Below are 15,368 nucleotides of genomic sequence, written 5' to 3'. Positions count from 1 at the left end.
AAAAAAAAAAAATGTTTTAATGTTATTATGTGATATGAGCTGGTTGCACTAACTTAACCACTGGCACAACTTCGGCTTTTCAAAAAACTTCTGTTGAAATATTCGGTTTGCAAACTTCAACTGGAGATCAGACATTGTCTGCCTACGGGAATAATAAAAATAATCGCTGGGTTTGGTTAAGAATCAACGGTGCAAGTTCGGGAAAAAAATGGATGTTTCCTCGTAGCGAAATGGTTGGTTGGATGGAGAGAGAGGAGCTGCTGCGCGTTGAGTGGAGGGAGACGGCGAGTGAGATGGAGGCGGGGGGGAAGGACCATCTCTGCGGGGACTGGAGCCCAGGACCGACGGCGCAGTGCTGGCTGTCGTTCAACCCTCCCCTTCTTCCTCCACAACGACACCGAAGCTCACGTCGAGAGACAGGTAAGCCAACAAAACAACCGCTCGGTTTCACGGTGAAACTGCGTGATAAACAATCCAGAATACGCTTCTAAAACTCGCAAAATCTACCTTTAATGTTTGCTTTTGTTTACTTATAAAGCACCTCGGACGGTAGCCTCTTTGTAGTAGCGAAATAAACCGACCGCTGTGGCAGGGTACAGACGAGGTCGGCCATAGCCGAATTTCTTGTCCTTTACAGCGGGGAAGAAAGTGGATGTAAACCCGGAGGTAAACGTGGTATTTACCCTACATTTATATCAAGCGACTTTTGTATGCGAATTCCCGTCATCGAAACATGACTATTTGTGTTGCAACCATGGTATTTGCGTGGGGGAATTAACGGTGGTTTCCGCACCGAGACCTCCATGCGGCTGTTGGCGGAACAACCAGCCGCCTCTCTCGGTTAGCCATCAGGGATCTCGGTTTAATAGCTCACCGTGCATAGACTCGCCCTCTCTCTCCCCCTCTCTCTCTCACTGACTAGCCCAGAACCTGCCCCGACGACCGAGCTTGGAGAACCCGCCTTCTTGCTCTCGCTTATACGCTTTTGGATCGAGGGAAAGGATTCTGCAACGCCCTGGGTTTAGTTTTAAGCTCCGTATTTCTGTGTTTGCAGTGCGCCATTGGACCTTGTCACGGTAGGTTTCCTTGTAACGTTAGAGCAGAGCTGAAGCATGGCGGACCTGGAGCTGTTGTCGCGCCAGTGCAGCTCCCCAGCCTCGGTTGTTAACATGTTTCTTTTGAGCATTTACCTCACAGTTAGGTACAGTTTTACCACGTAACATTGTAGCCGAAACCGTTAACTGCTAACGTTGAAATTAACTAGTTCGTAAAGTAAGCTCCAGCCGTTAACGTTTAGCCGTTAAAATATTTTCTTCCTGCGTCTCCGCAAGTCCTTACAACCTACCACTATGCGATTCATCTCGGGCATTATGACAAAATATTTTTTAATCTTTTTTTTTTTTTTTTTACAATAAACGGTTAATATTAATGTAACAGAGATTGTGTTTATATAGTAACGTTTAACGGTAGCTGTTTTTAATGTTTTGTTGGTAACTAGTCCGGGTCTACCCCCAGGAAACAGGAGATTGTCATTAGCTACGTTAAACGATTTTAAGGTTTTGTATTAAATTATAATACATTTGTCAAGATATGGCTGTAAATATTACAGAAAAGTCAAATTTCAGCTTAATGCCCTTGGCAATAATGTCTAACTTCCTAATTTTTTTATCATCCATATGTTGTAATTTTCTTAAAACTGAAGAAAAATTCGATGTTTAAACGGTTCCAGATGTACGTAATAGTTGATTTTTAGTTACATAAATGGTGTTATCGATGGTTTTAATGTAGCTAGGTCACACCGTGTACTCCACTGTGAGCTGGGGCCATCAAGGACACGATGAACACAGAGCAGCCGCCATCATTGGAGCACAGCTCGGCTACGCCTCATTGAAGAATGCACTGTTTTTTGCACTAAAATGTCAATATTAAACGCCAGGAACCTGAATAAATCGGTCTGTAAATACTCTTGAAAGACATTTATTAGCTGTAAGCGAATATTATATTGACTTTCTCGCTTCAGTCTGAGGAAACATTTGAAGAGAAGATAATAGGGTTGCATGGCGGAGCTAGATCCGCATCCATCGGTGATGAGGCGCCTCTACCGAGTGGCGCATTTGGCTGCAGTGCTTCCAAGCACCATTCCCCCTTGTTGGAGACCGAAAGCAGATCCCCCGTCCTTGGTCAGCTGGTCGCCTACAGCTGCCTGTCCGTCCACGTCCATTCGCTTCCTCCTTCCGTGGATCCTCCCCAACCTTCCCGTTCGACAGAAAATCCTCCATTACCGAGCAGACCAGGCGAGAAAATGGTCGCTCCTTTATTCACGATACTTTGGTCGCGGACTGAAGGACAGCACTAATACCTTAAATTCCGTCTAGCAAAATTTGCTCGACGGAGACTCCTGTTGTAGTAGCTAGCTGTGCTAGTTGAGCCCTCCGCAGTGTTATTTGAGATTTGAAGCCGTCACAAGCAATAGCCTATGTCTCACCATGTAGCGTAAACGTTTAAGGGGCGGTGTAATGAACATAAACCATTATGTCGAGGCAATTTTAAATTCCACCACTTGAAAACATCACTTTTACCTTTTTATATTACAGAAAAATCACGTTTATATGAATAAAATGTTCATGAAAATAACATTGTCATAAAATATGATTTTAAAAAATATAGCTTGTTGTAGGAGCAAAGTATGAACCTATGGATTGCGATGTGTTTTCTCCATAAAAGTTAATGTGTTTGACAACTAACGTTAGATGTTTTTGTTTTATTGCTTTTGTAGATAGAAGGCTAAACACTCACAATGAATGGAGAAATGGAGGCAACCACCCAAGACCAAGGTGGGATTTTGACAAGTATGGAAATCATTTAATTATTAACAATAACAACAGAACTGCTAATATGAAAACCTTGTATATTAAGTCTATAAAATACATTTTATTGTTGTACTTTACAGGTTACTGTAGCAATTGTACGGGTAATGCCCTTTGACAATAAAATCTACCAGAAATGTATGATTAAGTCACTGAAACCCCAGTATTACATACCTTTAAAGTAAATACAATAGGCTTTTCTTTTCAGAGAAGAATAATTGGACATCATTTGAGACATACAGAATGGTAGTATAGATAGTTTTGTAATTTTACAGGCATATTTAAAAATTTTGGGTCCCTTTCTTTTTATTTGTTATCACAGTATGGGCACAGGATGACCTCTTAAATCTACTGGAGTCGATGAAATTGGCCCTGCCTCAGAAAGACCTGACTAAATACAAAACATCAGAGTCCCACCTCGACTGGCAGAAGGTGGCCTTTAACTCCTTCACAGGAGAGATGTGTAAGCAGAAGTGGCAGGAGGTCTCCAAAGAGGTAAGCCAGTTTAAGTGTGTATTTGTATGGACTGTGTAACAGTCAGATTTGACTGTTAGAGGCCAAATGTGGTCTTTTAATGTGTTTTTTTGTCTGCCTTTACCACAGATTCGTAAATTCCGGACTCTAACAGAACTCATATATGATGCCCAAGACTACATAAAGAACCCTTACAAGGGCAAAAAGATAAAGGTTGGTTAAAACATACATTGTACTTGAATAATGAACAAGTAGCAGTTGAATGAATACAACTAATAAGAGTTTTACTTCACAAACCACACCCCTTGATTTACAGAAACATCCAGATTTCCCCAAGAAGCCATTGACTCCATACTTCCGGTTCTTCATGGAAAAGAGGGCCAAATACGCAAAGTTGCACCCTGAGATGAGCAACCTCGACCTAACCAAAATCCTGTCCAAGAAGTACAGGGAGCTACCTGACAAAAAAAAGGTTGGTTAAAAGCATCGGATAATAAATTTGAGTCTGTTTCTGATCTTATTCACTTCTAACAGAAACATTGTTTTCATTTCATGGCTACAGAAAAAGTATGTTGAGGACTTCTTACGAGACAAAGAAACATTTGTGCACAGCATGATGAAATTCAGGTAAGTTTACTTATTACCATTATTCATAAATATGTCTTATTAGCACTGTGGATATTAGGTCTGCACCTGCAGCATATTTAAGGATGATAACTGTCCTTAACTGTTGTGTAAATGAAGAGAACTACACCCGGACCTTATGGAGAGCATGACCAAGAAAGGTTCAAATGCACCAGAGAAGCCCAAGACACCCCAACAGCTGTGGTACAACCATGAAAAGAAGGCCGTCCTCAAGACACGCCCAGATGTAAGTTAAGGCATTCACAACACAGCATACAAAATGTACATTTGTATGACAGGACTGATGATAACTTTCTTTTTTACACCAGGCAACAACCAAAGACATTAAGGAGAGTCTTGGCAAACAGTGGACACAGCTGTCTGACAAGAAGAGACTAAAATGGATTGCCAAGTCTCTGGAGCAGCAGAAACTGTATGAGGTAAGCATACAGCGGTGTGAAATATGAAGAGCAATGATGATGTACAGTCTCTTTTTTCAGTGTTAACTATGTTTGCAATATTCTAGGAGACAATGCGGGAGTACATCCAGCAGCACCCGGAGTTAAACATGACCCAAGGGGATATCGTCAAGTCCACCCTGACCAAGGCTGAGAGGCACCTGAAAGACAAATCCGATGGCCGACCTGACAAACCACCTCCGTGAGTCACGGCTTCAAATACACTGACACATCTGGATAAAACTGGTTGTAGGTCACTGCCCTGTGATTATATAATTTGAATAAAATGTATATGTGCTTTCAGAAATGGTTACTCAATGTTCTGTGCTGAGTTAATGTCGAGCATGAAGGATGTGCCCAGCACAGAGCGCATGGTTATGTGTAGCCAGCGGTGGAAGCTTCTGAAGCAGAATGAGAAGGACGCCTACCAGAAACGCTGTGAGCAGGTGAGTTCCGAATCATGTCAGATCATCAAAAAAATAGAAGTAAAACGGAGCACTTGAATTTTATCTAAAAATGTCAAATTTGTTTTTTGTTTTCAGAGGAAGAAGGAGTTTGAAATTAATATGAACAGATTTCTCAGTGTAAGTCTTACGTTTTGGTTTCTTCTTCACCTGAGGGAAGGGAAGTCTGTGGGAAACGTATTTACAAGATGTAATGGACCGTGTGCGGGACTCCTTTAACAAATATGGTTTTTATGTCCATATGTTTTTGTTGCAGCCATCAATGTTCTCATTTGTGTGTTATAAGGTTAGATATTAGATATTTTTGATGCAATACCTTCTCATGTGTATTTTCTCTGCTCTATGGATCTGTAGTCTTTGTCAGAGGAGGAGCAAAACCGGGTTTTGTCTGAGGATAAATCTGGTTTTAAGAAGGGGGGAGCAAACAGTCCTGCAGCCAAAAAGAGGGCCTCTAGAGCAAAGGTAAGACCAAGTATACACACTTCACGTTTGCTCAGATTGAACTGTGTTTTTCCATGCTGGATATATTTTTTATTTTTGTGTGTACCACATTGATCACTGCAATTTTATTTTATCCATAGAAATTAGACTAGAAGTGTAGCATGTTAAGCTCAAGTCCCATTCACTACATGTTTGATTCTTCATACTATTAAACAGTAAAAGTTCAAAATTGTATCGGTATTCAAAAAGTTACTTTTGTTGTTATATCCTTTTCGAATATTCCCATTTTCCATAACCTGCAGGTCAATCCAGAGAAACCCAAAAGGCCAATTTCAGCCATGTTCATCTTCTCTGAGGAGAAGCGTCCCAAACTGCAGGCGGAGCGGTCTGAGCTTTCTGACAGTGAGCTCACAAGACTCCTCGCCCGCATGTGGAATGAGCTGCCGGATAAGAAGAAGGTAGTGTAACATTATATTGTAAAATGAATGTAAGATCAATAGACGACAACTTATTTTAAATGTCCTAATGATCTTTTTGTGGTTTAGGAGAAGTATAAGCGCCTAGAAATGGTCCTGAAGGCAGAGTCAGAGAAGAAGGAGAAGGAGGATCGGAGTCGTCTGCCGGACCCACCCAAGACTGCTCAGGACATCTGGCAGCAGAGTGTCATCGGAGACTACCTGGCCAGATTTAAGGTACGCATCACTCCTAGTCTCAAGAACACAAATGTTCCACTATAAACACTAGTTTAAAGGGTGATACTAAATCTAGATGGATTAAAAGGAAGTCCTAAAAAGACAGGGATGTGCTCATGCTATATAAGGTTAAACACTTTGAATACATTTAATTTGTGTACAGTGTTTACCTTTTTACTACCACGTCTCGGTACTCCGCCTCGGACATCAAATCATGTTAATAACTCTAGAATAAAAGTGGAGTAATAATAAGTAACTAAAGGGAAAGTATTGGAACTTCGAATACATGTATCTATTTTCTCATCTAAATTAAGTTGAAACGGAGTGTCCAATGTAAATGTATAGAATCTTTAAAAGGTTTAAATAAGTTAATACTATTAGTAATGAACTGCACCTGTATCATTTTAAAAACTGACTAAGCGCTGGAAATTATACATAAAGTAATCTCTACAAGTACATTTAATGTGAACCTGTGTTTTGCAGAGTGACCGGCCAAAGGCACAGAAAGCAATGGAAGCAACCTGGAGCACCATGGAGAAAAAAGAGAAAATTATGTGGATCAAAAAGGCAGCAGAAGACCAGAAAAGATACGAGGTTAGTGATTATTCACTGACAATGTCCAGAAGAGCTCCACAGCATTTGATTACAGTATCTGTGAGGGCTAACAGTTGACAAAACTCTTCTCAACAGCGAGACCTGTGTGAGATGCGCTCACCTGCCGCTGCCATTGCCTCAGGGAAGAAGATGAAGTTTGAGGGTGAACCCAAGAAACCTCCATCGTAAGTCTGTCACGGCCAACTTGTCTGCGTTGCCTGTTCTGTGTATTCTATTGAAACCCTAAAGTTGTATTTTTTTTGTTCCTTACTTTCTTCCGATTGTCTAGAAACGGATATCAGAAGTTCTCTCAGGAGATGCTGTCCAACGGAGAGCTGAATCACCTCCCGATGAAAGAACGGATGACGGAGATTGGCAGCCGCTGGCAGAGGTTAACGCTGAAAGAGAAGGACCGCTACAAGAAGATCGCAGAGGAGAAGCAGAGACAGTACAAAGTCCAACTGGAGCAGTGGCTCGCTGTAAGAAGGGGTTATTTAAGGAGGACATTTTGTAAAGACATGTTGGGCACTTGACTTATCTAACATGCATTTTAATTCTTCCACAGAGCTTGTCTTCACAAGAGAGAAACACTTACAAAGAATATAATTCACAAGTAAGTCGGTTATTTCACTTCATGCTAAGCACTGTGCTGTCACAAACTGGATTAGAAATAGTATTGCAGCTCTGTAATGTTTTAAGCTTTCTAAAGTTGGGCCTGTTTAAAACTGTTTACCTGCTTGATGTTTCAGAAAAGGAGAACTCCAGCCAAACCAGGAGGCCCCAAGGCAAAGGTCAAGAAATCTGTAAGTGCCAACTCGCAGTCTTCTTCTTTGTCTCATAAATCAGCTCCATTGATCTCATGATGAAAATCTCTCATCCCACAGGACACGGAGGAGGAGGACGAGGATGAGGACGAAGATGATGATCGTGAGAAGGCTTCATCTGAGGCAGACTCATCCAGTGAGGATGATGACGACGACGATGACGATGATGACGACGACGACGACGATGATGTGAGTTGCGTCTCTTATTGCCAGTATGCAGAGATAGCGACAAGAATTTCAAGTGGATTGTGCTAAATGTAAATATATATATATTTAAAACATGAAATGTATTGTTTGCTTGAAGAAGGATGAGGATGACGAGGATGACGACGAGGCGGAAGACAAGGAGAACAAGTCAGAGGACAGCAGCAGTGAATCGAATTCCCAGGAGTCGTCGGACTCTGATTCGGACTGAACCTGGCCGACGTCTACGTGAGACAAACTGAGCAGCGCTGAGCCAAGAGTCAAGGGAGCTCTGCCACTGTGCCAACCCTACTCTCCTCCCACCACCAGAGGGAGTCCCTGCATCGCCTCATCCACTCACCCACTTTATGTTGCCCTACTCCTGGAGGGACCCTGCCCTTATGTCCAAAATCTGTTTCATTCCCTCCCCGGTTTAGCGATCATCTCACACAACGGGCCGCTGACGTTATGCCAAAAACGGCCTCCCGCTGGCTTGGGGATGTCATGAACTTCTGCCGCTGGTTTCAGTCCTGACTTGCAGGTTCAGTGGTTTAAGGTTAGAGTTTTAATGTGGATGGCAATTAATAACCTTCCAGTGTTGTTGTTTTTTTGTTACTCTGGTAGTTAGTTGAACACAGGCAGCATGAGTTGTGAACGGGCTTCATGGAGCCAAAGAACAGTATGGTGGATCACTCTCGGGAGTGAGAGGGAAAAGGGGTGGGTGTGCAGGGTACTGAAAAATTGCACTCTTTTTTTCTTTTTCTTTTAAATTCCCCAGATCATTGTCGTATTGTTCTCTATTCTCAATTTAGGATGTAGATTTTATCATTTGGTTCTTAAAGAGGTGGTATTTTTTCAGGAAAAAAAAAAAATCAAGCCATTTTGAATGTCTCTTTGTTGCTGGAAAATTTCAGTTGTTACTCGTTCTCATTTAAAAGATAACCGTGCCTATATAAAGTATTCACCCCCACTTGGACTTTTTTATGTTTATTGTTTTAAGACATTAAACCAAAATGGATGCTTTGGTACTCATTAACATAAAATTAGAGCTAGTACTACAACATTTAGGGGGGGGGATTTACTTTAATGCTTTCTAATTAAGTTTCTTTATCTTCACAATGTAGTTTTTAATACAAAAGAAGTTGTTGGTGCCTCCAGATAAAGCTGTATTTACTGTATTTAGTGTGATCTCTCCATTCAGCTTATAAAGAAACTGTTGGCACCAGTCAATATTTAGGCAGTCAATTATATTCCCTTTTTTTCTTTTTAAATCAGGACTTATTTTAGATCAGTTTGTGGAGATTTGTTTAGTTGAGTCAAAAAAGCCTGATTGCATCCACTGTGCTTCAGAGATGTAAAACATAAAAGGTTTTAAGAAAGGTGAATATTTTATAGGCTTCATGATCCATTGCCACGTGTCTGTCATGAAAGGTGTCAGTTATCAAAGTTAACAGACATGGCTCGTACACATTAATCCATCAGTCTGATATAATTCAGTTTGACTCAGTTCATTCTGGCCCGACAGTAATACAGTGTTTATTTGAAGGGATACTGGTTTTCCACATGTAGTGTTCAATCTGAGTCTGTGTTTTTAAAGAATATGTCATACAGTTGGTGTATGTTTCTTTTCTGAACCGTTGTTTTACGTTCACGGTTTATTTGAATTGTTAATTGTTTTGTTGTGAGCAGTTGTGTTCTGATCCATCTGGAATCATTTTTTGGATGTCAAACTGAATGGTCAAGTTTTTATTTTTGAATGGTATTTTGACTGTAATCCATATGGGTTTTAGTCTGATGCTTAATCCCAAAAAAAGTGTGCACTTAATGTAAATCTGTCCCTCTGTGTGAGTTTGTGTGCATGCATGCACAGAACCGTGTATAGATGAGGGTGTGAGTGTGTGTTTCTTTGCTTTAATGTGTGCTGTTTTAACTGTTTAGTTGCAGACCGTGATGTGACTGCAGCAGGCTTGTTTTTGCCTGTGTGGGGACGTCACCCCAACACCATGAATGTAGATATTGTTAAATCTTTACTTTTTTTTTTTTCTTTAGTACTTTTTCTGCTCGGCACTGTTGTGTCGTTGGTTACCTGGAAACAGACTGACAAGACTTCCGTGATTTGTCATTTTGCGTCCACAGTCAGATGAGTATATGGCAAATATTAATCTGTTTAGTAATGGACTGATTTTGACCATTTGGAATCTGATTACTGTCTGAAACTAAAACCAGCACGGACTATTTAAATGATTCGGGGAGGGATTGAGAAAAGTGATTTGCTGATATTGATAGATGGGAGTTTGTACAAGGGATTTGGGGAACTGAGTTGCCAGAGGAATTGGGGTTAAAAACTTGTAATTTTTCCTGTAAATACTGTTTTTGTATTGAGTGCTTATTGTTTTGTTAGTGCTTTAATTTGGCAAACCCTCATCTGTGACTTCAGAGGCTAGTGAGTTTTTTCACTCACGGGGGAGAGTTTTTGATTTAATTCACCTGTTTTAGTTTTTTTTTTTTCCTCTCCCTTATGTTGGTTTATAGAGATATCTAAGACAGCAAAGCTTTACAAGTTTGTACTGCTGGTCACTTGACAAAATTTGATGTTTTCTATAGCTGAGGGTGTTCTTATGTCCTTGTAGTTCCAGTATTTGGGCAAATAAAAAGGATCTTTAAGAAGAGTGTGTTCTGTACTGGCCCTACACAAGCAGACAAGACGTGGATCAGTGATGTGTAGGAAGAAATACACTGTCGACACCCCTGCAGGTGGACATTTGGTCTAGGCTATTCCAAGGAAGGACCATCGTAATACATCATAAAATTATATTTTACACAGTGGGCTTTGGAGCTGCCGATTAATCAGTTAGTTGATTGAAAGAAAAAGGATTTTGAAACAATTTTTATAATCATATAAGTCATTTATCAAGCAAAAATAACAAATTCATTAAAAGCTTCTAAAATGTCATTTAAAAACTGAATGGCCTTTGGTCTTGGACTGTCAGTTGGACAAAACAATTTGCTTGACTTTTGCTAAGGATAGTCATAATGGCCTCTTCTGACCATTGGTATTTTATTGGTTACATGTTTAATAAATTAATTGAGAAGATAATCAACAAATTTATCCATAATAAATATAATCATTTGCTACAGACCTAATATGCTTCCAGCTGTTTGTATGGCCACATTAACCTGCTACGAGGCCAAAAAATGAGTTACTGGCCCCAGGTTGGGAAACACATAATTAAATAATATGCAACTATAGGCACTAACCTAAAATAAATGAAGGATTTTAAACACCAAGGCCAGGTCAGAAAATAAAGGAGAACTCTTATTGTTTCTCCCAATTTTCAAAAAAAACAAGCACGAACTAGTTACACTCCTGGTTCTGCGGTGTCCACATATTTTTGGCCATAAAGTGCATATTGTTGTTACAGATGACCTCATTCAACCGTTCAGGCACAACTATGTGATCACAGAAAACGAGCAAAATCTCACGTTCCTTTATTAATGTCTTAAGTAGATGAATCTGCGTCAAGTCTGTCAGTAATGCCGGAAAAATGCTGATTGTACCTTCAAAATAAAATCATCCATTGGCCTTAGCTGCGTCACACACATAGACCGTTAATATGGTCTATGGTCACACACTCCTAGCAGCCATGGCCTTGGTCTACGAAAAATATTAGCTAAATATAGATGGAACAAGCAGTTAACATTAAAATACTAATTGTGTGTTAATGCTTTAGTAACACTACTCCTAAAGCGTTACCCACTATTCAAATAATATGATATTATAACAGTACATTTTGCTGAAATATTTTTACTTAAGTCAAACTATACTTTTTATTATATTTTTTATTTGTAACAGGGTATTTTTACATGGTGATATTGATACTTTAACCAACGTAAAATAAAATGAGTAATTTGACAACGCTCATCCTCGGAAGCAAGGCTTTTGTTGTCAAGGTTACACCCGGAAGTCAGTAGTTATAGTTGTATTTTTCGGTCGGTTCGGTAACTGTCTGTGGTTCGGTCGGTCTTTCTTTACCTGTCTATGGTCCTTCTCTGCTGCTGGCCTCCGCTGTGTTAAGCGGGCATGGAGCGTTAATTTAACCGACACCTGCTGCGACAACAAACAATCTAAACGAGGGATTTTCTTCACCGGCGGTACAAGGATGGATGTAGCTGGGGACCAGGCTTGTTATTAACATAGTTTGTTATGATGACTGACACGGCGATGTTGCCTCCCTCAGAGAAACTGCCAGTTTCAGGCTGAGTTTTCGGCATGACAGGGTAACATACTATGGTAACATAACGTCACTACATTGTATCCGAGTGTTTCACACCAATAAGCCACAAACGCGTCTCCAACTAGCTAGCTAATAGAGTAGCAAAGCTAGCTAGCAAATGCTAAAACTAAAAAGTAATGTTAGCTAGCTAGTTGACGTTCAACAGTGTTCACGTTAGTTTGCTTCCAACTGCCATTACCTGCGTTTTTTTCTCCAACGTTAGCTAGAGTTGGCGAGGTTGTTCAAATGGGTGCTTCATATTTGAATGTAGTCATTGTCGCAGTGTCTGTAAATAAAGCCGCATCTTACCTTGATTACGTTAACCACACCTAAAGCATTGAGATGTGACGTCAATGTCAATGTTAGAGTCCCGTAGCACTATATTAATTAAAAACAAACATCCGTATTACTGTTTGTTATGTGTCTAGACTTAGGATGTGTACTCAAATTGTAGCTACTTATTGTTATGGGATGGATTATTCCTCCAATGTTTAATTCAAGACGTAAATAGCTTAACTTAACGCCCAACATCTGACACATGTACAGCTAGTATTATAGAGTAGTATAGTTTTTACAATACGCTACTACTACTTTATACTGCATCTCATATCCCATACGTATTATACAGTGCTGTGTTAAGCTATATTGTAACATGTGAGACTGTCTTATTACATTATATATTTTACAGACAAACGCTATATGTATCATTGGATTATATATTAGTCTGATGCACACTGGGTACATACTAGACTTTCTGACTTTGCTGCTATTAACTTTACTACTGTAATGTTGTCATAAATTACTCTTGTATAGTTTCAGTTTACTTTCTCGTTTTATCTGTACTTATTTCTTCAATAAAGGCTTATCTTATCCATGAATTTATATTTTTTCTTCACTTCAACAGAAAGAATCTATATCTGAAACAAGTGTCCGTAGCTCTTTTAAAAGTGAGTATTTTGAATTAGCAGTTTGATTGATAAACCTAGCTCTTGATGACAGATTACATTTGTCTCTCTATTTAATATGCTACCCGTTGACCAGGACGATCACCATCTAATGATTGTAAACTGTCGTTTTTTGTTGTTGTTTTTCAAAATCCTCAGGTCAGCATCTCATTACCTTGTTATCAAGATTTCCAATACAGATTTTCAAATGAAAATGGAGGATATGCCCCTGTCAGGCCCAGACAACACCAGGCTGGAGGTGAGGGAATATATATATATATATATATATATATATATATATATATATATATATATAATTTGTAGGGGTGCATGCTATATTGACTCAATATCGTTATTGCAATATCACGTGGAGCAATATTATATTGAAAGGGTCACGATAAGTATGCAATATTTAGTTTATTTTGTTGTGTCCCGTCCGTTGGCTGCGTGGCTTAGTTGTGTTTGATTTAGAGCCCGCTTGAAACACTATAATGATCATGTTTCATTGGCCAGTTGCCGTGTCACTTGCACATGAGTGACAGTGTAAGTGAAGAAATAGAGACAACAAAATGGAACGAATCAGAGAAGAGAAAGAAAAGTTGTGTATCTGTTCTCTTATTTATTTTATACTGTTATACTTGTTTCTACATGATCTTATTATAGGCCTTGGTCCATGACATCTACTCTGAGCTGGTGGAAGATGCCTGTTTGGGCCTGTGTTTCGAGGTTCACCGTGCTGTGAAACAGGGCTACTTCTTCTTGGATGAAACGGACCAAGAGAGCATGAAGGAGTTTGGTTGGTGCCATGGCTTCTACTTTGTTTCTGGTCTATTTGTTTTCTCATTTTCTTTGGTGTGTTTCTTTACAGTATATGTGCCTTTTGATCACTCTTCCAGAAATAGTGGACCAGCCAGGTGTTGACATATTTGGCCAGGTGTACAATCAGTGGAAAAACAAAGAGTGTGAATGCCCAAACTGCAAAAGATTGATAGCAGCTTCTCGCTTCGCCCCGCACTTGGAGAAATGTCTCGGCATGGGACGCAACAGCAGTCGCATCGCCAACCGCAGGTCTGTCAGGAAAGGTTGTTCAGGACTGATTGTTGTAGTGATCCAAAGTGGGTTTGAACATCGGATCAGACTGTTTGATGGTTGTTGGGGGTTTTACCTTTTCACAGACTAGCCAGCAACAATAACATGAGCAAATCAGAGAGTGATCAGGAAGACAACGATGACCTCAATGATAACGACTGGTCGTACGGTGCAGAGAAAAAAGGTGAGCATTTAAAAAATAGTTTACCCTTAATTTTTACTGTGCTGAGTGAATAATTTAGTAAAACTCCAAATTTCTTTCACATAATAAACAAACTTCTTATTTCCATGTTACAGCAAAAAAGAGAAAGTCAGATAAGGTATTTTTTTGCATTTGGTTCTTCTTTTGCAGAAGGTATTAGTTGATTGATTGTATGTTTTAATATGTAGAATGAGTTCAATCCAATCTGAATGATTTTCTTTTCGTAGAATCAAAATTCCCCAAGAAGACCCAAATCTCTAAAACATAAAAATGGTGAGTCTATCAGGTATATATCGTTTGGTCTACTGGTGAAGTTTTTGTCCATGCCATTCCTTTCTAAGGTGGTGTAAATGTTTGAAATGATTGTGGGCTGGACCTGCTCCGCTCAATGTCAGCACAATGCAAGACTGGGTGAATATACAAGACTAAGAGTTGGAAGAGTTTAGCAAACATTCAGCCGAACTTTAGGATTTGTGTGTGAATCATGGTGCGTATTAAATGGTGCAATAATATATTCAACATTCATAGATTATTGTTGGCGTTTGTGTAGTATAACAGTATATAATAGTTAGACATTAACCTGCAAAACCAAAGTGTAAAAACAAAAGAATTTCTGGTTTAATGGATCAAGCTCTTGCTGGAGTTTTTCTATTTATAAGGGAGGAGCAAATAATATAATATATAGTCAATTTATTTATAGAGCACATTTAAAACCAACACACTAAGAACCAAGTGCTGTACAAAGTTATATCATGTTATAAAAACAAAGGAAGACAATAAAAATATAGACACAATGAACACAATACAAACAACATACTACTATACAAATGTCCCTAAACTAAATCATACGCCAAAGAAAATAAGACGAGCCTTAAAGATCTCGGCAGTACAGGAGGATCTAATATGAATGGGAAGTTTGTTCCAGAGTCTCTGGGCCACAACGGAGAAGGCACAATCGCCCTTTGTTTTTACCGAGACTGTGGAGTAGCTAAAAGGAACTGATTAGAGCTTAGGTTCCTGGAGGTGTGATGTAGGGTAAGGAGATCAGCAATATATAAAGGGGCCAATCCATGTAATGCCTTAAAAACCAGTAACATTACCGTAAAACCGATTCTATATTTGACCGGGATGTGGTTGGAAAGCTTCTTTGTTGTGACTTGATGTCCAATTTTGATGAGGTTTTAATAGTTTTACTGGTGCATGTGGTAAAAATAAAGAGGATAAACAGTTGTGCTTCC

The 15,368-nt window shown here is 39.5% G+C and overlaps 2 protein-coding genes across 10 annotated transcripts in view; both read left to right on the top strand.

Annotated features, from left to right (window-relative positions):
- Positions 1-56: 56 nt before the first annotated feature.
- ubtf (upstream binding transcription factor) lies at positions 57-10,285 on the top strand. Of its 8 annotated transcripts, none has more exons than XM_032537006.1 (21): positions 57-420; positions 2,777-2,834; positions 3,190-3,362; positions 3,471-3,554; positions 3,658-3,813; positions 3,904-3,968; positions 4,086-4,212; positions 4,295-4,405; positions 4,492-4,625; positions 4,728-4,869; positions 4,966-5,007; positions 5,242-5,349; positions 5,631-5,786; positions 5,874-6,020; positions 6,504-6,614; positions 6,711-6,799; positions 6,904-7,093; positions 7,180-7,227; positions 7,364-7,417; positions 7,499-7,627; positions 7,743-10,285. In XM_032537006.1, exons 2-21 carry the CDS (start codon positions 2,798-2,800, stop codon positions 7,851-7,853), a joined length of 2,214 nt encoding a protein of 737 aa, XP_032392897.1. In that variant the 5' UTR covers positions 57-420; positions 2,777-2,797; the 3' UTR covers positions 7,854-10,285. The 8 variants fall into 8 exon arrangements, with proteins under 8 accessions (XP_032392897.1, XP_032392892.1, XP_032392898.1 ...); XM_032537001.1 differs by having other exon boundaries at positions 58-420; positions 2,777-2,849; XM_032537007.1 differs by lacking the exon at positions 57-420 and adding an exon at positions 434-666.
- Positions 10,286-11,616: 1,331 nt separating this feature from the next.
- Positions 11,617-15,368, top strand: part of atxn7l3a (ataxin 7 like 3a) — a 7,067-nt gene continuing 3,315 nt past the window's right edge. Inside the window, exons 1-8 of one of the 2 annotated variants that reach the window (XM_032537115.1) lie at positions 11,617-11,899; positions 12,800-12,842; positions 12,999-13,098; positions 13,503-13,635; positions 13,736-13,907; positions 14,015-14,112; positions 14,226-14,248; positions 14,358-14,403. In XM_032537115.1, the coding sequence (XP_032393006.1) occupies positions 13,048-13,098; positions 13,503-13,635; positions 13,736-13,907; positions 14,015-14,112; positions 14,226-14,248; positions 14,358-14,403 (523 nt within the window). In that variant the 5' untranslated portion in view covers positions 11,617-11,899; positions 12,800-12,842; positions 12,999-13,047. Of the gene's footprint in view, positions 11,913-12,799; positions 12,843-12,998; positions 13,099-13,502; positions 13,636-13,735; positions 13,908-14,014; positions 14,113-14,225; positions 14,249-14,357; positions 14,404-15,368 lie in introns of both variants that reach the window. The other variant, XM_032537116.1, reaches the window with a different exon arrangement.

Source organism: Etheostoma spectabile, chromosome 15, assembly GCF_008692095.1.
Source record: "Etheostoma spectabile isolate EspeVRDwgs_2016 chromosome 15, UIUC_Espe_1.0, whole genome shotgun sequence".
In the NCBI taxonomy this organism is placed as follows: domain Eukaryota; kingdom Metazoa; phylum Chordata; class Actinopteri; order Perciformes; family Percidae; genus Etheostoma; species Etheostoma spectabile.
This window is presented reverse-complemented; position numbering and strand designations above follow the sequence as displayed.